The sequence below is a fragment of the Acanthochromis polyacanthus genome, chromosome 6, assembly GCF_021347895.1.
Source record: "Acanthochromis polyacanthus isolate Apoly-LR-REF ecotype Palm Island chromosome 6, KAUST_Apoly_ChrSc, whole genome shotgun sequence".
Classification (NCBI taxonomy): domain Eukaryota; kingdom Metazoa; phylum Chordata; class Actinopteri; family Pomacentridae; genus Acanthochromis; species Acanthochromis polyacanthus.
Genome location: NC_067118.1, coordinates 15,609,457 through 15,630,404, shown reverse-complemented (window position 1 = coordinate 15,630,404; position 20,948 = coordinate 15,609,457). Strand labels below are relative to the sequence as shown.

General features: G+C 40.7%; 2 protein-coding genes across 2 annotated transcripts; one reads left to right on the top strand and one right to left on the bottom strand.

Moving 5' to 3' along the window:
- Positions 1-5,079: 5,079 nt before the first annotated feature.
- casp9 (caspase 9, apoptosis-related cysteine peptidase) lies at positions 5,080-8,949 on the bottom strand. Its single transcript, XM_022200533.2, has 10 exons — positions 8,631-8,949; positions 8,346-8,556; positions 7,380-7,463; positions 7,247-7,296; positions 6,862-7,038; positions 6,694-6,783; positions 6,336-6,483; positions 6,050-6,238; positions 5,796-5,905; positions 5,080-5,707 (listed from the first exon to the last, which is right to left on the bottom strand). The coding sequence occupies exons 1-10, from the start codon at positions 8,763-8,765 to the stop codon at positions 5,603-5,605; spliced, it is 1,299 nt and encodes a 432-aa protein (XP_022056225.2). The 5' UTR covers positions 8,766-8,949; the 3' UTR covers positions 5,080-5,602.
- Positions 8,950-9,128: 179 nt separating this feature from the next.
- On the top strand, positions 9,129-18,049 carry LOC110955511 (dnaJ homolog subfamily C member 16). The gene is given in 15 exon segments (XM_051949362.1): positions 9,129-9,360; positions 9,719-10,044; positions 11,546-11,870; positions 11,986-12,170; positions 12,306-12,410; positions 12,520-12,678; positions 12,806-12,936; positions 13,087-13,270; positions 14,286-14,465; positions 14,575-14,651; positions 14,791-14,871; positions 14,979-15,068; positions 15,156-15,326; positions 15,417-15,580; positions 15,583-18,049. Coding segments are annotated over 14 exon segments (2,163 nt in total). The 5' UTR covers positions 9,129-9,360; positions 9,719-10,014; the 3' UTR covers positions 15,864-18,049.
- The last annotated feature ends 2,899 nt before the right edge of the window (positions 18,050-20,948 follow it).

Below are 20,948 nucleotides of genomic sequence, written 5' to 3'. Positions count from 1 at the left end.
GCAGTATAAAACAGAAGGATGCAAGGGGTCTGAACAAACTGATTAAAAAAGCTGGCTCTGTGGTTGGAATTGGATTGAACACATTGGAGGATGAGGTGGAGAGACGGGGACTTAGAAAGATGGAGGCCATTCTGACAAACATGGATCATCCACTTCACATTTGCCTCAGTGAACAACAAAACATTGGTTGACGGCTCCTATCCCTGCGCTGCAGGACTGAAAGATTCAGGAAATCTTTCTTGCCATCAGCAGTAAGACTGTTTAATTCAAAAGCAAAAAGATAACACCAAACAACTGAATTTCTCTTCGGGGATCAATAAAGTCATTCTATTCTATTCTATTCTATTCTATTCTATTCTATTCTATGCTATTCTATGCCACAGTAATATCACAGGCCCTCTCAGGGGTCATCCTGAAGTGATGTAGGTACTGGAAACGGGCTTTCAGCAGGCCTATGGTCATCTCCACCCGGGTCCTGGTCCTGCAGTGAGCCCGGTTGAAGTTCTGCTGGGGGCCTGGTTCAGGGTCAGGGTATGAGGTCATCAGCCTAGGTTGGCATGGTAACCCCTGTCACCCAGCAGAAGGCCATCAAACTCTCCTGTAATGTATAGTGGATATATTAAAGCAGGGGTCGGCAACCCCTGCTTCGGCCCTCTGTTGTGGCTCCCTGTAACTTTGGAAAATAAATTGTTCTGCCTTTCAGGCGCGTTTCAATGCATTTTAATATAGTTTTATTGTGAAATTACCGCTCTTATTTTGACGTGTCACTCCACCGGATGTGCTGCTGGGGTTTTCCCCTGGCTGGGACATGAGAGCGCAAGGTTGATGCAGAGATGGAGAAGCAACACCTGTAGTTTCACATCGTTTTGTACTCAAGAATGGCAAGCCTGTATATTAAAGCTCCACTCAAAGAAAGACACGTCTTGTCTTTGAGTCAAAAGTACTCGTGATAGGGTAATACAGGTTACTCGCAAGAACACGGCAGCAGGTCAGAGAGTCAGAGGAGTGTCGTCTTGGAAAATAGGGCCGCGACTTACCGGAGAAAAGTTAGTAGCTCAAGATAAATAGATAAATAGTTTTTACAAGTTAAATAGACATTCGCAAAATATTGATTTCCAGCTAACATTACGTAACATATGAGGTCCAAGAGCAAAAATGACATTAACCAGGTAAGATAAATATTAGTGGTAGGACACAATTTAAAAAATGAATCTAATTAGAGGCTTTGTAATTAATTAATCACGACTGATTAACAAGGGCATAGAAGTAAAAAAAAAAAAAAAAAAAGCGATATATGCAGTGTTGTCTTCATTTTAAATGCCAAAAGGATTTTGCGGCTCCCGGTGTTTTCTTTTCTGTGGGAAACGGATCGAAATGGCTCTTTGAGTGTTAAAGGTTGCCGACCCCTGTATTAAAGTATATTAAAGGAGGGAGACAAGTGAATTCTATTGTGAAAATCTTTAGGCTGCTGACCACGCTGCAGTCTGTTGCTCAGGTTAGACTCTCCATAAATCCTGGAGTCATGAACAGACCCAGACCACTTGGCCTCTACATTAGAAATGATGTATGCAGCATCACATATGATCTGGACAGTGCAGAGAATGACAGATGTTGAACTATGATGCAGTCTTTAACATTTAGAAACAGTAGTCAGTCTACCTGTAGCCTACCTGCACATTTATGCTGTGGATGGACTTCCTATTCGTGATGTGAGGGAGCTGTGATGGGGATGTGTGTGCATCTATGCAGCCAATCACACTGGGAAATTCTAAAAGAAATTAAAATGACTAATCCCAGTCTGAGACTGCAGCACAATGTCATTAACAGAATATGATTTAAAATGAATTTAACAGATCTCTACATCATTCACCTGCAGTCCTGTGGAACTCCTCATTGATGGCTCTGACAGGTTTATGTCCACAATGATGGTAAAAGTCGTTTCAGGACCAGGCACACTTTTCTGACCGTCCTGCATACAGTTGTCTTAGTTTAGTGCTCTGCATCTCTGACATTATGTAAATAATTTCCATTTGCAAAGAACCACAGCACAACACACAATATCTGCTGGATGTGAGAGCATGACTGCAGCTGGTAATGTAAATGTAAGGAGGGATTAGGTTGTTTATGTAGATTATGGACTTGAAACGATTATGAAACGGTACCGCTCAAAAAGATAATTGTCTGGAAATGCGAAAACATTTATGCTCGGTCTGATAACAATCTCCCAATGAATATTTAATTCTCTGTGCAGTAATGCTGCTCCTTTATTCACTGGATCGTTAATGAAACTATTCTACGCCAAAACTCGCCCGCTTACTGACTGAACGAATGAGGAAATCAAATATGGTGTGTGGCTGAAAGAGGGCGGAGATGGAGAGAAACTCGAGGTTTTCTCAGAAAAACCTGCTGGTGACCAGGTTAGAGTCATAGAGTCTGTTACTGCGTAACTGACCGAGAGTTTAAGTTACCTCTCTTTGTGAAACAGGCTAGAGTTACCCCTCTGTCTCAGGGTTGAGTTACCTCGCTTCGTGAAACGGAAAACTCTGAGTTTCCCTCATTTCAGGGTTAAGAAACTCAGAGTTTTCACTTAACCTGCTTCGTGAAACAGGCCCCTGGAGAGAAACTTGTTAGTTGATATCCATCAGCTTGTTTCTGTGACTAATTTGAAGTTTGAGAAACCAGTGTTTGAAACTGACTGTTAATGTGAGGGGGGCTGCACAGTGGATGGTAGTGGTTAGCACTTTTGCCTTGCAGCAAGAAGATCCCCGGTACAAATCCCGGGGTGGCCTGGGATCTTTCTGCATGGAGTTTGCATGTTCTCCCTGTGCATGCGTGGGTTTTCTCCGGGTATTCCGGCTTCCTCCCACAGTCCAAAAAATATGCTGAGGTTAATTGATCACTCTACATTGCCCGTAGGTGTGAATGTGAGTGTGATTATTGGTCTGTATATGTAGCCCTGCGACAGACTGGCGACTTGTCCAGGGCGTCCTCTGCCTTCGCCCGAGTCAGCTGAGATAGGTTCCAGCACCCCTGTGACCCTAGTGAGGATAAAGCGGATGGTGGTATGGATAAAATGGAACCATTTTTAATTTTATGGAGACCCCTGGTGGCAGTGGAGAGAAATAAGACTCTTGAGAGATCTGCGAGATCTGAGGTCTCTTGTGACTCGCAAATATCATCTACAGGTTGACCCAAAAGTTTGGAAACAAAGTTTAACTGCAGTGTCTATTTGAGTTGGGGGTGCATGAATTCACTCTTATTTTACCCATTTTTGTTACAGCATAATAAAATAACTTAAAAGCATAGTATTTGCCTTGTGCAATAACTCAGAAGAAAATTAATAGAACCATATGGTATGCTGGAGCATAACTTCAAAATGCAGGCCATCAGTGTCAGACTTCAAAACTCTTTATGGTAAAGTATCTGACAGTTTTAATTTTTTTAAACATCCAAAAGTACTATGAGGCAACATTTACTGGCCAGTTTGAGGAACCTTCATAAGCATGAATGAAGATACATTCCAGAAGATACCAGTGTAACCAGTCGTTGGAAATGTTCACAACTTTGTTTAAAAAACAAACATGAACACGTCGAAATATATTTGTTTCACACTAATCTGTTACTCTTCTGAATATATCTTTGGTACTGATTTATTGAAATAACATTATATTATTTGGATTATAGACTTGTCATTTGTTTCCAAACTTTTGGGTCACCCTGTACTGCGGACTGAAGTGTAGAAGCTAGTAAAGCATACTGTGGTTTAATCATAGAATTTGTTCTGGTGTGGATTATGTAGTGTAGTTGTGATTTTTTTTCTTTTGGCATATACTACCGTTCAAAAGTTTTGGGTCTTTCAAAAATGTCTTTATTTTTGAATGAAAAGTATTTTTTGTTTTTATGAAGATAATGTTAAATTAATCAGAAATACAGTCTAAACATTGTTAATGGCAAATGACTATTCTCGCTGGAAACAGCTGATTTTTAATGGAATATCTGCACAGGGCTACAGAGGCCCTCTTCCAGCAACCATCACTCCTGTGTTCTAATGCTACATTGTGTTAGCTAGTAATGTTGAAAGGCTAATTGATGATTAGAAAACCCTTGTGCAATTATTTTAGCACATGAATGAAAGTGTGAATTTTCATGGAAAACATGAAATTGTCTGGGTGACCCCAAACCTTTGAACAGTAGTGTATGTGGACAAGCAAACTTTTACTCCTCTTTCATATGAGCCTAAGGATAAAATTAGATTTTAAAACTATGTATTGAACATAAATATCAGATGTGATATTCCTCTGGTGTGCTTAGGATCCTGATACTGTTGAAAGGTCCACTTCCAGTTTATTTTGACTTTCTGACAGATGGTCTCACATTCTTTTCAAGCTCTTTGACATGATGCAAAATTCCTCATTGAGCTAACTGCTGTCAACTCCAAGACGCAGTGATGAAATTTTGGGCGTTTGTACACTTCTCTTGGCACTGAAGTGCTCTCGGGCTGAATTAGCTGGTTCAGATAGTCCCACATAACTGAAAATAGTTAGAAATTAAATCCATTTGTAAATGATTTCCCTTTTTCTTTTAAAAGACACAGGTATCCACAACTATTTTCTGAGGAGCTTAGAGAGCTCTTTAGAACTTAACACCACAAACAGAGAACACCAACCTTAAATGTAAGATGTTTTTCCTGTCATTCTAAGGAGGTTCTCATTGTACCTAATTTGGAACCCCTGATGCTAACTTGGAGGTATGATAAATGTAAGCGGTGTATTTACTTTTTCCATGTGACTGATGTGTAAATGTGTGTTGATGGGTAAATTGTATTATAAAAAGAATATATATAAAACTGAAAAAACAAGTCAAATGTAAGTGTCATTTGTTTGAGTGTACATGTGTCACCTTTTGCTTTGGGGACTGTTTCAAAGAGGAATAAATGTTTGCTTGTTCAAATATGTCAGAAAGGTCAACAATCATGATTATCTGTTCACACGACTGTAAATGTGCAAAAGCCTTATGAAAGACTATGAAATGGGTCTGCTCTCTCTTGGTTTTAAAGGAAGAAGCGGAAGGACACGCAGGCATTTTTCTCCACTTTTTTTTTTAACTCCAACATGTGGCTCAGATCTAGTCAGTGGGCAGTTTTTCCTCACCTCCAGTTGCTGTTGTTAAAATGTACAATTCTGAACACGATCGCTGTGTTAAACAAACCAGACGTAAAAGTACATAGCTTTAAAAAATCAACGCATTGTATAAATTGAACATCATTTCTTAACTGTGCTCGTGAGCAGCAGTAGATGTCTTTCTAAACTTGCAGCCAGCACGTACCAATAAAAAACTAACCTGGACAAATTTTCACAGTATGTAAATATTTACTTTCCAGAAGACACCAATACCCCAAAAAGGTCATTTAGAAAAGCTGATGACAATGAAAACCCCAGTGACACACTGCTAGAAATAGCAATCTATAATAAGACATGGTCAGTAAAAACACAGTTGGAATTCATACATCTTGCAATTCTGCTAAAAAATAATCCCAAGATATTAAAGTCATATTTTTTGGCAATAAATCAGACTAACTTTTCCTGAGAGTGGAACTTTTCCTCTATGTCTGGCTTTGAAAGTAGAGGAGTTTGCGGAGGAAGTTAAAGGAACCAGGCATTTGCTTGTAGAGCCCTTTTGCAGAGTTTTGAGAGACTTCATTGTTAACCTGGAAATGAGCACAGTCAATAATCAGATACGTCTCTGTGTCAAATAGGGTCCCAGATACTTTTGCCAATATGGTAAAATAAGCTCACCATCATCAACATTGTCACCAGGTCATCGGTGGGAGCGTTTTCCTCGAGAATACGGTCCAGTGTCTCCACGTACCAGGAGCCCGACTGGGTGTCTCTCCAGGAAACGTAGCCTGCATTTGTCACATCGTCAAAGAGGATTTAGGACATACATCTAGCAAGTCAGGTCTGTCAGTAATTTTGACTTTGATCTGAAAGACTGTTATATCAATCAGCAAATATGCATGAACGAAATAAGCGCATTCAGTTCCACACACCGGGAAAAGTAGAGTAGGACACCAGGATGTCACTCGGGGTCGGCAGAGTGGCTCGGGCATCCGGTTCATCGGACATGCTCAGAGAGTCACTGCTGGACGACATTGGAATGGCGTCTGTCTGGTCGTCTTCTCCTCTAATGGATGGCGGAGCCTCATCAGGGGACACCTCAAAGCCTGTGTCTCTTTCACCTCAAGGGCAAAAACAAATGTGTCCATATTAGATCACTTAAAATGCCCTTCTCACTTTCATACACAGTGACTTCAGATACTGAACAGTGGTAGCTACCTCCTCCACAGGCCTGGATGAAGAAGAGTTTAGGTTTGCCTTGTAAAGAAGGGCAATGCTGGCCATTGAGGTAGTTTGTAATTTGCTGAACTGGGACATGCTGTCCGTCCACACCATAAACAGCACCAGGAAAGCGGTTGTGACTCACCTACAATAATAAATATAAACATGTATTGTTTCACGTCATCTTGATCAAAGTTTGAATAGATTGGAGAAAACGGTCAGGTAAGATTTTAATAAGTATCACTGGATGGAGCACAGGTCAAGTTATCGAAAGGTGATGTAACAGCTTCTATTGCTCACACTCATCATTAATGTGGGGTGGTAAGAAATAAAAAAGCAGAGGGCACATTTTTACCTCAGTCCCATGAGACAGCATGATAACCACACAACAGTCACATTCTGAATGATCCTTCTTAGACAAAGCTGACAGCGCATGCTTGATTTGCTGAAACATAGAGATAACTGTTAGCACTGTAATCTGACATGTAGCTTCAGACACAGCAGCAGAAGAAATGAGTCTTACTCTTTGTTTCAGGTTTGTCTTGACTTCTACAGTAAAGTTTAGTGCCTTGAATCTTCTCTCCAGCTTGTCACAGTCTATGTTGGACCCGTTGCGATTGCTCAGCTCACACTCAGGTTCAAACTCCACATTGTTTATAATGAGGCAATGACCACATGGGCTGGCATCCATTTTATAGCTCTGACACACACACACACACACACACACACACACACACACACACACACACACACACACACACACACACACACACACACACACACACACACACACACACACACAGGAAGAAGAAAGAAAAGCAGCATGGCGATGAGCTTTAACAATTCACACTGCCACTGCTTAAAAGTAAGACTGACTGCAACGTGGTTGGTAAATTTAGGGTACTTACTTGAATACTATCCCGTCTGACTCTGACCTGTTTTATGCTCTCCACAGGTGCTGTGGCATACACATCAATATATGTTGAGCATCAAAGAACTTATCACGTTGTTATCAATATTTAAATGAATTGTATAGCTCACATGGACTGGGAGTAGTGCTGGGCTTCTGCAATGGGTAGACAGGGACAGTATATTTGCTCTGCTTATCAGCATCCATTGGAGGGGCTGTTCAAGAAACAAAGAGAGCATAAATACACACACACACACACACACACACACACACACACACACACACACACACACACACAATAAATTACACCAAAGTGCTCATAGTATCAGAGAAGGAATGTAACTAGTTACATTTACACAAGAAACAACAGATTTGAGGTACTTGTACTTTACTTGAATCATTTTCATGTCACTTTCTATTTCTACTACACTACATTTCAGAGGGAAATATTGGACTTCTGTAGCTTTACTTAGTTTTACACATTGGGACTTTCTGCACAGAAAACATATGAAGGGGAAAATGAGCTGTATTGATATAAAATAAGCAACCCTAAAGTTTATGCAAGTACAGCTGAAAAAAATAGTCAACCAATCAACTGGTCAATTGACAGAATATTGGCAACTATTTCAGTAACCTTTTAGAGAACCTCTGATGACATTTTCCACTGTTTCACATCCCCCAAAAAAGATTGATTAATGATGATTAATCCATCATGAAAACAGTGCAAATAATAGCTGGATACAAAACAGTTCAAAATGAGCACAGTGCTGCTTTTACATTAATTCATGAATAATAAATAGTTTAATAACATGAGAAAGATAATAGTGTAACATTCACAGTGGACATTTTTGTACATTGAGTACTTTTACTTCTAATACTAATGAGTATATTTTTATAATACTTACATATATTCACTTAAGCAGCATTTAGTGGAGGATCTTTCTTTGTAACTGTACAGTGATGTACCAATACTTTTTTAAAGGATGTAAATACTTCCTCCATCACTACATATTATAAGACTTACAGCTGACTGTAAGAATGTGCTTGTCTTTAGGACAGTAATGAGACTTATTAGATATACCACAGCATACACTCACAAAGCGGCAGCGGCTGGACAGCAGGGCGGACAGCCTGAATGGGGGCTACAGGCTGCAGATGAGCTGATGGAGCTCCAATCTGTAGGATCTCAGCCAGACTGTGCTGACCAGTCTCGGTGAGGCACTGGAGAAATAATGGGAAAGCCCGACTCCCGCGGGTTTCAAGGTCCCGGACTAGCTGTCTGGCCTGGTCTCGCCTGGTCCCGGAGCTCTGAGAGGAGACACAGTCACAGGTAAGAGTGTTTGTTTTGGTCCCCAAACCGAAAGCTCGTTTCTGTGACCTACCTGTATCTCATCGATCATGTCTTGAGTGAAAACACCCTTTTCAAGGAGGCCGTCATAGAGTTTAGATGGATCCAAGTCTCTCACCAGATTGCTCCGGTTGCTCTGAAGAATCTTTTTGTGTCTTTCCTCCATCATCCATTAGTGAGAGGAACACAGAAGTATCGTGAAAAGCTCTAAATAATAAATTCTGGTGTGATTACAGGGTCGTACCGTGTTCTAAAATGTACTCATTTTCCTCTGTAAAGGTGAATCGATACCGTTGTGCGGGTATTACGAGTGTTTTGTACAGTTGCACTAGCTATTTCCTTATTTACATCAGCGCCGCCTGTGATTGGTTCACTGAGAAAGAAAAAAACAGGGTGCGTTTGATTCGCTTTTATGCACGTCGCTTTCACACGGGTTGCGGGCGATAACGCATTAACACTAAAAAAAAAAGCGCAACTCGACAAACATTAAACCGAACGCACAAAACCAAATGTAACTGTCACATAATACTCCATCTCCCAAAATGACTTTCAACACGGTGCGCCTCCCCCTTCACTCTTGCTTCACGGCAGCAGGTTGTCAGCTCCATAGACAGCTCGCTCTGGAGGAGCTGTGGGATGCTTCTGAACACACCCTTTACATTTTGCTGTCGTTTCCACATCAGCTTAAGCAGCGACGAGGAGCCGGAGAAGAGTAAAGCTTCCCCCAAATATGTGGCGTAGTAGCGGCTGACCGTCTGCTTCAGGTGACTGGGAGCGTTGAGCTGTTGCGTTGAGACAGCTGTAGGCGCTGTAGCACCGCCACTATCCTAATAGACATAATATAGCTTGTATCATTAAGCAACAACGTTAATGCCCCAGTCAAGTAACACAGTCTGCTGCTCTATAATAACTAGCTTCTGTAGTTAGCATGCTATAATGCCATGTTAAGCATATGTAGCAGCCTTAGCTGCCTTCACCATTTCTTCCCATCATTACAAGGCTAACACCGTCGTAGAGGGAAAGCTGTCACAAATGATCGTTTCCAAATTTGTACAGATTTTATTACATGTGTCAAGGTCCTCACTATAGTTTAATGGTTGTATGCGTTCTGATGCGTTAAAGGTAACTGTGATGGCAGGGTCAAAGATGTCTCTGCCACTGGCTGCAGTGGTGCTGCTCTGTGTGCTGCTGGCAGGACCAGCCCTCGGCGGGCCTGAGATGGACCCATACAAGATATTAGGAGTAACCAGGAGTGCAAGCCAGGCCGAGATCAAGAAGGTCTACAAGCGTCTTGCAAAAGAATGGTAAATATTTTCACATGACACCAACTTGATGTTATAACTCATATTCAGATTGTAACAAATGAGGATCTTCTTCTCAAGGCATCCTGACAAAACAGAAATCCAGGCGCTGAAGACATGTTTATCAAGATTACTAAATCTTACGAGGTTAGTCATTTTTGTGTACATTGTAGTGTGCATATGTGGTGCTAAACTTGTGGTATCATTTGAAATGGGTAGACAAGGCTCATCATACCGTGTACAACATAAATTAGCACATAAATGAAAATTTAGTCGCCTCTCAATAATTACATTATTTATAAGTTGATAATCAGAATTTTTCTCTTACAATTTTTAAAATGGTTTAGAAAGACTACATTGAAAACACAGATGCCAAATTAGAATCTCAATGCAACAAGTGTATGGACCTGTAGTCACTGACACACAAGTTACAGAACCTGCAATCACTAAAACCAAATGTCGTACTGCTGTGATTTTCAATTCGTCTAAATGCATGAATATGGTTTTAAAATGACCTGTGAACACCAAAACGTCCTCAGTTCTGGAGCCATGGGATGTGCCTATCCGCATGTCTCCACCCCAGCTTCACATATGGTCATAGAGATGTCAGAGGATTAAGAATTAAACTTTGTGACTTCACAGAGATCTGAAAGTTGAAGCAGTAATCAGGAGGCATAGAACAAGTCATAGTGCCACTAATCAGAGCTGCAGTGGTAGTCCTCCTAAAATGATGCCATGGACTTGCACAATTTTCTTCTGTAAAACAGACAGGCAAATGCTTCAGACTCATCACATCTAAGTCTTATTAATGGAAATAAGTGGTTCTATAACAGCTCAGACAGTTGCTTAGTGTAAAAAGACATAAAATAAGTGCATAATATCAACCTCTATGGTTAGTGTCAAAGAAAAAAAATCTTGCCGTTTAGCGCAAAACTGCAATATGAAACTTTGCTGAAGAACGTGAAAAGAAAAATGGTAAATATTAGGAGCATGCTTGTGGTGAGAGAAAACCAAAGACCAAAATAAAGACTGACAAGATGATTTCCAGGCTGCAGAATGTTGACAGAAGAGGATGATGAGCATGATAACCAAGCAAAACACACTGCCAACATCACAAGAGTTTCTAAAAGTAAAAGTCAGACAATGACCTGGCCCAGTCTGTTGCATAACTTTAATCTATAGAATATCTTAAGGGTATTTTAAAGAGAATCATAGAGCGACACTACACTTTCAGCAAAGAGCAGCTGAACAAGAAATGTCTTTGAAAAATGGCAGAATATCTTTCCAGAAGTTTGTGGAACACTGATGTCCTCCATGCTGAGGATTGAGTATTTCATCAGATATAAGGTTGGCGTACAAAGTGCTGAAATAATGAAAGTTTTGAAGTAATGAAAGGTGTTCTGACTGTTGTTGCATTGAGTTCCTACTGTGGATCTTGTATTTTTGATATAGTAAATCTAAGCTGTCAGTTATACAGTTTACACAAGTGTTAATGCTCTACTGTTCAACTTAGAAGAATTACAGTTAATGTTATGCAATTTTGAATCATTCACCATTTAAGTGATTTTCCTCTAACGTCTGTAGTATATTGTATGTGCATGAGAAGAACAGATATTTCATATTGATATTTTTTCTACCCTAAACCTAGATCCTATCCAGTGAGGACAAACGTGCCAATTTTGACCGTTATGGGCAGACTGATGATACACAGCCGTATGGAAATGGCCGCTATGGCCACCGCCACGACAGCTTTTACTTTGACGAGTCCTTCTTCAACTTTCCTTTCAACAGCAAGAATCACAGAGACTTTGCCGACAGCAAATACACACTTCACTTTAACCAGTATGTCAGTGATGTGGTGCCTGAAAGCTACAAGAGACCGTACCTGATAAAGATTACCTCCGACTGGTGTTTCAGCTGCATTCATATCGAGCCTGTCTGGAAGGAGGTGGTGCAGGAGATGGAGAGTCTAGGTTTGGAACCAACCTATAAATTATCCAAACTTTGCCAGCAGTGCTGCCCTCTTTGAAATTGAACAGGGCAAATTTAGAAGATTGATGTGTGTTTGTGGATATCCTATCTTTGCAGGTGTTGGAATAGGTGTGGTGGATGTTGGCTATGAGAGACGGTTAGCTAACCACCTCGGCGCTCACCGCACCCCATCAATTCTTGGAGTCATCAATGGAAAAGTGACATTTTTCCATTATGCTGTAGCAAAGGAGCACCTAAGGCAGTTTGTAGAAGACCTTCTCCCTCAGAGACTCGTGGAACGGGTAAATGTCCGCATGCCTTGTAACAAACATAGTATTAACCATATTATTTAACATGAAAAAACAGATTCATTATGGATCCACAAGTTTTGCTGCATTCATCAAAATGAATCTTTTTTTTTAATATTTCCATATCAGGTGACCGACAAGAATGACTTGCAGTTTTTGAACAGCTGGCACGAGCTCAACAAGCCACATGTACTTCTGTTTGACCAAGTGCCTGCAGTTCCTCTGCTATACAAAGTAGGTTCTTGCCTTGCTATTTTTCATGTTAAATGTACCTCAGATGCCACTAAAGCTAATTTGATCACTAATGCAGACATTGCAATCTTTCATCTTTGTATATCCATAGCTGACAGCTTTTGCTTATAAGGACTACTTGCAGTTTGGCTATGTGGACCAGGGCCTTTCAGAGACTGCCAATCTGCAGAAACAGTTTAATATTAATACTTATGCTCCGACTATGCTGGTCTTCAAAGAGAACATTGACAAGCCGGCTGACATTATACAGGTAAATACAAGCAATATGCTTTCTGCGCAAGTGAAGTAGTTCCATTTTTCTACCACTCGCTATTTTCACAGTGACCTTGTTACACAAATGTTCATTAGAATGCCTCCTCACTCTTTTTTCTTTACAGGCTAAAGGAATGAAGAAGCAAATTATTGATGAGTTCATGGCAAACAATAAGTTTCTGCTAGCACCACGGCTGGTCAATCAGAAGCTCTTTGATGAGCTGTGCCCTGTCAAACAGTTTCACAGACGTAGAAAGTAAGCAAGCCAAAACCTCTACCATCTGTTCACACCTGATAAAACTAAACCACATTGAGTTCTTTCTTTATTGTAATTTCCACGTGTCATTTAGGGAATTTTAGGCCGTGCAACCTTTCTAATTTACTCCAGTGTCTTTCCTTCTCTCAGATATTGTGTCCTGCTGATCACAGGGGATGAAGAGACCTTTTCGTTTGGGAACCAGGCATTTCTTTCATTTGCTTCTACTAACACTAAGGAAGTTGTGAGGTTTGCCTATGTATACCAACGGCTACAGCAACCACTTTGTGATATCCTCATGCAGAACAAGGATAGTGCACAGTCACCACCACAGGTACATCCACATAAGTCCAATAATAAAGCTGCCTGTTCCCGTGATGTAGCCTTTGGAATGTATTGAATCCACTTTCTTCCCCACTTGAACTGTGAAATTTTAGTTGTCACGGAAAATTTGTGACCATTAAAGGATTAAAGGTTCTATGTTCAGCATTCAGAACCGCTGGTTATTGGTAGAGCACCAGCATCTCTCAGAAAGGGCACTTCGCCCACATCTCACCCCTCTCTTGACTTTCATTTACAACCAAAAAAGTTGTGTACATGAGAGAGAGCAAAAAATCCAGCCACAATCATTATCCCACACTAGACTATCCAGGATGCTGAGTTGTGGGTAACTTGAGTAATGCTATCTTTATTTCATCTGCATCCTTGTCTGCACTGATGTCTGTTCCACTCTGCTTAGACATACAATGGAAACAGACAAACACAGCCATATTAAATGACCCTGGTCCACTTGTGAGACAGTCTGGAGTGGATTTATGTGGGAAACACGCTCACAGAGACAGCAGTAGGGCAGACAGAAACATGCAAGAACAGCAACAGAAACTCTTACATTGAGATTTAGTGAAAAGAATGCAAATAAACAAAGTATCCACTACAAAACCCACAGTTAATATACTTTTTGGATTTTCAGTGCATTAGCTAACTTTTATTTGCCATCTGGGAGGTCATTCTTGGTCTGTTGATGAGCGCAGTGAGGGCCACCAGTTTCAAAGGAAGGGGTTCACATGCACCAGTGTGCACTAACATGCATTTGCAGCTGAACTAACTGGCAAAACATAGAACAGAGAAGTATTCCACTGAAAGGGTGTGACTTCATTCTCTCTAAAGGACGCCATTACTCTACTATATCTTTATATGGCAGGGAGCTGTTTGCAGCCATATTATTGCTGTTTTTAAATTTAAAATCTTGGACGTAGCACCTTTAAGTCATTGGCAGTCTATTTTTCAGTTTTCTTGTTGTGAGCCATCTTTGCCACCTTTTGCTCAGATGTGTCCGGTTGTATTTGAAGGTTGTCATCCTTGAGCGGCGTAATGCTGCAGGGAAAGCATTGTTTAAGCCAGTTACTGCCTGGAACGGCAGTGAGGAAGACAAGCAGCGTCTTCTGGAGGAGCTGGAGCGTCTTCAGAAGGACCCGTCTATCCTCATCCATGATGCCATGCTGCCCGAACTCAACAACGAGTTTGCATCTGTAAGTTTGGTTCAAGCAAACAATGTGCTACAAGTGTCACAGCTATTGTAATAACCAGGTTTCTTAAACAGTCCTGTTGCTACGCATTATTAACACCCTCATTCTATAGATGTTTATAATCCGATGGATCTATGCATCTTATGATTACCTCTCTGAAGTCATTGATGATATTCTACATAACAACTGGTAGGTACAAGTTAAGTTTCATTTAAGATTCAGTTAAAAAATTAAAAGTTTTGCTGAGAGGTACTACAACAGTACTTAGTTTGCAAACAGACTTTCTTCCAGCTATTGGGCTTTGAGATGTTTATTTTCTCCCTTGCAGGCGTGAGATGATGCCTCTTCTGTCCCTTATCTTCTCTGCTTTGTTCATCTTGTTTGGCACTGTGGTTATCCAGGCTTTTAGGTTGGTTGGTTGACCGTTCACATGCTTCAAGTTACAATATGACTCAGTACAAAGAAGAAATGTCAGTTTTTCTCTCCTGTGCCTGTGCGTTTCCTTTGTGTTTTCAGTGATTCAAGTGAAGATAAACAGACTAAACCAAAGGCAAAAGATGGAACGAAAGCAGAGAATGGGTCTTCAGGGTCTGGTACTACTTCAAGGCAAGAAAACATTTACATTTTGAACACTTTTTTTGAAAAGCCTTACCATCATGTTTTTAAGCTTTGTGTTTTTGCTGGTGATTTTAGTCGGCCTCCTAAGAAGAATTTTGTGGAGGTGACAGAGCTGACAGACATCACCTACATGAGCAACCTGGTGAAGCTGAGGCCAGGCCACATGAACATAGTTCTGGTACTCACTGATGCCTCCAAGAACATCCTCCTTAGCAAGTTTGCCAAAGAGGTCTACTCCTTTACAGGGTAAGCTAAGCATTCTCAGTGGAATAAGTAAAGTCTATGGTATGATTCATGGATACTTCATCACATTTGTTCTTGTCAACACTCTCCTAGGAGCCTGACGTTGCATTTTTCCTTCCTGAATATCGACAAGCACAGTGAGTGGATGAGCACTCTGCTGGAATATGCCCAGGACACCATGCAGATTGATGCTGATGAGGATGATGGGGGAAACCGCAAGATAGACTATACCGGCTATGTGCTGGCACTTAATGGTCACAAAAGTATCTGTGTCTGTTTAAGCCTGTCTACACGGGGGAAGACCTTGACAGCAAGTCATCTGAGGATGAAGGGGGCACTTCAGGAGGCAGGTCAAGGTCCAGTTCCCGTGACGACCACCCACCACGCAAATCCAATCGATCCCGCAGCATATCCACCCTGCAGATCCACCACAAACTGGACCGTCTGGGGCTGTGGATGGAAAGGCTCATGGAAGGCACTTTGCCTCGCTACTACATCCCAGCCTGGCCAGGGCTAGAGAAGATCACCCCTAGTAAATAGATTAAGGGGGAAGGACTTAGTATTTATATACTGTCACAGTAAAATGGCTTCATTCATCAAGAACGTTAAGTTATAGCTGCCTTTTTTTGAACTTAAGACGTTTTATTGGCAAAGATATGGTTTAAGTAGGGTCAATTTTCCAAGCTTGGCCTTCATCCAACAACTTTGGGACAGGTCCTTTAGCATACCTCTTACATTCATGGCATGGTGTTTCAGACCACTGTTAGTCCTTTTTTATTTAGGCAAATGCTACTGAAGACCCTTGTGGAAAAAAAAATCACTGTGGCCAACTGTACTCTCCTGCATTTATGGCCATCAGTCAGACAGGATAACAACTTTGGTCAGTTTATGATCTGTCAAAACTCTTTTGTAAGACATGCTGTCCAACCACATTGGAACCCCAAAATATGTGATCTGAAAAGCCACAACTGAAGGTCGAGTGAAAAGAGATGAGGAGATTTTGAATTACTGGTAGATAGATTTGGGAAGAATAGTGCACATTTTCACAATCTCTCCAAGAAGACATTCACAATGTTGCCCTCAGTTGTACATATGGAAAGTGCCACAAATAGTAGAGAAACAAACTAAACAGAGAGAGCAGAGAGAGATATTCAGTCAGCGGTTGGCCTTTCTACTGCTAGCCCATTTGGATGTGAAATGGTAGTGAATACTGGATTGTAGATCTCAGAAAGTTACAAAAATGGTTGACAGGGGTTTCAAAAGCAACTCAACAATCCAGCAGGCAGATTGGACAGAAAATAAAGCCTTCATTGATGAATACTGTGAATAGAGATGCATGAAACTAAAATTAAATGTCTTTGCCTTTTTATGCATCTCAGCTTAGTTTTTGTTATAGATTGTCTCCTAAATACTGACTCACTTGCACAATATAGCATACTCTTGTTATGACAATGGCTTTTACGCTGGACCTCAAGACTTATGAGTTGTGATTGATAAATTCTCGGACTGGATCTGTATAAAGCAAAAATTACCTGATTTCAATTTTGCTCTAAGCTACTTTGATGTAGTTACCCTGTGCCGCAATACACTGCTCCCAGTGTTCATGCCACAACACTCACTAGAGGTCTGGCAAAAACATCAGATGGAGAGTGAAAACTGTGTTGTAATGGCCAAAAAAACTCAATGTTTTTATTGCACAGTGAGCAGCCACACTTAGGCACACGCCACAGTGGAAGTAATTTGCTCTAAATATTCTTCAGATGCTTTAGGACCTTTCTGCTGGGCTCTGTCTGCTGTACCTTCTTTAGTCTTAAAGACAGTGGTATCTTTCACTGAAGGCTGCTGATTGGTCTGTGGGTCCAGTCATGGACTCAACCTTCATCACTAGTGAAGATCCTTGACATAAATTTTCAGGCCCATGGTGGAATTTCACATCCACAACTACAAGTGATCAAACAGGACTTCCAGAGAACATTTTTATTGTGGCAGAAGTTCTGGCAGTGGTGCATTACTGCAAAGGAAAACTACTTCAAAGGGATTTCAGCCAATTTTTAATTGGGTATCGTATTTTTTTAACAGGTGTCTCAAAACCTCTGCATTGCAACTCGTAGTCCACATTCTTCTTTCATCACGTCATTGCATCGAAAAAATATTTTGTTCGTTACATGGAAACTTTGGGTTGTGGTTTAAAATGTACTTCATAGCAAGCAAGAATTATTTAGTAGCTTGGATCTGTTCGACAACATTAGCCAGTAGCTTTATGTAGCAAACATAATGAACAGGCTGTCCATTTCATCCTCTGAATCTTTTCCAAATGACCGCAACTGACTGATATGTCGTCTGAACTTTTGTTAACACCTCAAAGTGGAACTTAATGTATGCTTGCTTGATGAACTAATTTATTTTATTTATACTGAGCATAAAAAATGCCATTAACATAATTTTATTGGTACTAAATGATGTAAATATTGCACATAACCATGTTATCTCTAGGACCTGTAATTTGAAGAGTATGTCATTAGAAAGATAAGGTGATTATTATACGTTATTGAAAAAATGTAGTTTTGGTTTTTTTTTTTAGTTTTCTTGTTTTCATTGGTGTAAGTATGATGTGTCTGCTACTGTACAATGTTTGAGTTGTCCTTCAATAGTGCAGTTATCTTCTTGTTGGTTGTAATAAAATGCTTTATGTTTATTATTAAAACAGAATTGGAATTGTTGTAGAATTTACCGTCCTTACCATCTTATTTAGCAAGGCGGCTTCTAACTGGGCAACTGACAAGAAATACCTTTGGTTTCATAAGGTGTCAGATCTGGTGATCTGATGTCAGATCACATTCAATCAGGCTTTATTTTTATGGCACCTTCGATAGTTTCAAGATGTTTCACAGAACTACTTTGATTTGTTCACAGTTCCTCAGGCAGACTTTTCCAGTGGCCTGGAGCATACACACTAAAAACTGCCTAATGAAAGTTTTCTGTTCTGCATAGAAAAGAAAGAAATGCACACAAAACACGGAGGTAAAGCACAGCAGTGTTCGGTGCTTTTTTTTTTTTCAGTTTTCTGGCCTATTGCAAACATCTCTTTAATAGTTCTTCCTCCTACCTATTATTGAATACCACTAAATACTTTTATTTAACATTGGATCACAGATTGACTTTAGCAAGGTGAAGAAACCCCTGCAGGCTTTAAAATAACTTACCGTATACTGTTGTGTAGAAGCTACCTTGGGTACTTGTAGATGTCAAGACGAAGGTGCTGACTAATTGTGCAGCTGTTTTTCCCATTACACATGTTGATACAGGGCTGCACAGTGAAGTAGTGGTTAGAACTTTCGCCTTGCAGCAAGAAGATCCCCGGTTCAAATCCTGGGGTGGCCTGGGATCTTTCTGCATGGAGTTTGCATGTTCTCCCTGTGCATGCGTGGGTTTTCTCTGGATACTCCGGCTTCCTCCCACAGTCCAAAAATATGCTGAGGTTAATTGGTTACTCTAAATTGCCCGTAGGTGTGAATGTGATTGTGATTGTTTGTATATGTAGCCCTGTGCCAGACTGGCGACCTGTCCAGGGTGTCCCCTGCCTTCGCCCGAGTCAGCTGGGATAGGCTCCAGCACCCCCCGTGACCCTCGTGAGGACAAAGCGGTGTATAGAGAATGGATGGATGGACATGTTGATACGGATCACCTGTGAGAGAAGATTTCATTGTACACTGAAGCATTTGAAATCTGGGTTATGCTGTGACAGCAGATGAACGTGGATAGCATCACAAATACGCTGTCATTCCTATAATGTGATTATATAATGCTACTTTGTTTCATCATTATTTTCTTACAACCCTCGACCTGCAGCTCCATCTAATGGAGAGAGGGCAACTGTGCCTCTAAGCAACTTCATTGGTTAGCTGACTGGACAACACTTTGGATCTTAGATTTACACTATACAATTGTAGATGTCGACTTTTTGTAAATGCAAGTGGTCTATTAAAGGCAGCCATGATCAGCACCATGGGCCCAAAGCCCTTAACCTGTGCTTCACATGACAAGAAATCACTGTACAAGTATGAATTATTCTACATAGATATGTGGCAGATGCTTCTTTGAAGAGCACATGACAAAAGAAGCAACAGAAACAGGACTTTGCTTAGCCAATATTTTTAAACAAAAACTGCCACAAACTGGCTCAAAGAAAGTAACAAGGGGGCAGTCAATGCAAGGGATTTACTTTAAAGTGTAATGACACGAAACTAACTCGAAACAACAATGGGATGTGGAAGTCAGTGATATCAGCAATGCAAGTTGAGAATGCATGTGTGTTATATGTACTGTGGAGGTGTTTAAGGTGTAAACACAAACAAAGGTAGATTCCAGGTGGATGGAAGAGAGAAAGAAAGTGAAGACCTACAGGACCTACATGCTGCATTGACTGATGGCCCTCACATGTTAGCCAACTACCCCTACAGCAGACTAAGACCACTGTCTGGACAGTGGAAACAGTGTCAAATAATGCAAAATATTTGACCTGACTGCAGGTGTGGTAAAGAGCTGCTCTGAGAGAGTTAAATTGCTGCACATCTAACTGAACCACATAACAAACATGACATTAGTAAGCTATCATGTGACCTGTTTCGACTGAGAGGAAAAGAGGTAATGTAGCATGTAGTCTGAAACTCATTCAAAATGTGATGAAGTTCAGCGTCCCCATAGAACAATCTGGGTCAAGGCTACATTTTTGTCCAGATGGTGGGTCTTTTGACAACAGCACAGGAAAAACTGTGAAACTTCTCAAAATTCTGAAATTCAAGCAAAATTTGACCAAAGTGGGATAGTTTAATACACAGATCACTGATGTTTCACACCCTTAAAATACATACCAAAACTTTTGCCCAAAATTCTGTAATTAGTTGGAGGACACAAATTCAGGTGAAAACCAGGCTTAATCTGGACAGTGTCTGTGAAATTTAACTGGATATTTCCCCCCTCATGTTGAGTTGCAGAAATATTGCTCTATCCGATCAGGCGTGAACTAACCGTGACGTCGCCCGTTGGTTTCAACGCAGAGAAAATGAAGCCTGGATTTTGCTACTTCCTGGTCGCTATTTTGGATTTTTTGGAGCCAGTGATGTAAAAAGAGTCATCAAACAGGCTGGACCGGATATGCTCTGTATCTGAGGCAATAATAATAATTAAAAAAAACTCGGGGCAGGACCAGTCATTGGGACTGTCCATCAAGTACAGCCACGCTCCATGACTCCACCAACTTTAACAGTTTATTTAAAATTCAGTATTGATTTATTTTAAGATCGGCCACCTGATCTCTCATTCTGACCATGAAAACTAACGGGAAAAAAATCCTGAGCTGTAGAAAATCAGTCTATCAAATTTTATTTTTTCCAAAATGAATTGGGGTCTATGGAGCAAAAGCTTTTTGGAGCCAACCCTAGCGGACAGCGTATATATATTGCAAGTTTTTGACACTTCCGGGTGGGCTTCAATTTTGGAGCCAGATATTACATCCATCTTTATATACAGTCTATGGACCCCCCTCAAAAGAGCACCAACAGACATCTTTGAAAGGATTCACTCCTGACCTCTTGTGGTCCATGTCGGCACTTTCTGAGAGAATCA

Bases quoted from the DNA above. Each gene is read 5' to 3' on its own strand.
- casp9 (XM_022200533.2), bottom strand. From the start codon at position 8,765: ATGATGGAGGAAAGACACAAAAAGATTCTTCAGAGCAACCGGAGCAAT. The intron at 8,557-8,630 runs GTAGGTCACAGA...GTCTCCTCTCAG, and splicing joins ACATGATCGATGAGATACAG to AGCTCCGGGACCAGGCGAGA. The intron at 7,039-7,246 runs GTAAGTACCCTA...TGTGTGTGTCAG, and splicing joins TCAGACGGGATAGTATTCAA to AGCTATAAAATGGATGCCAG.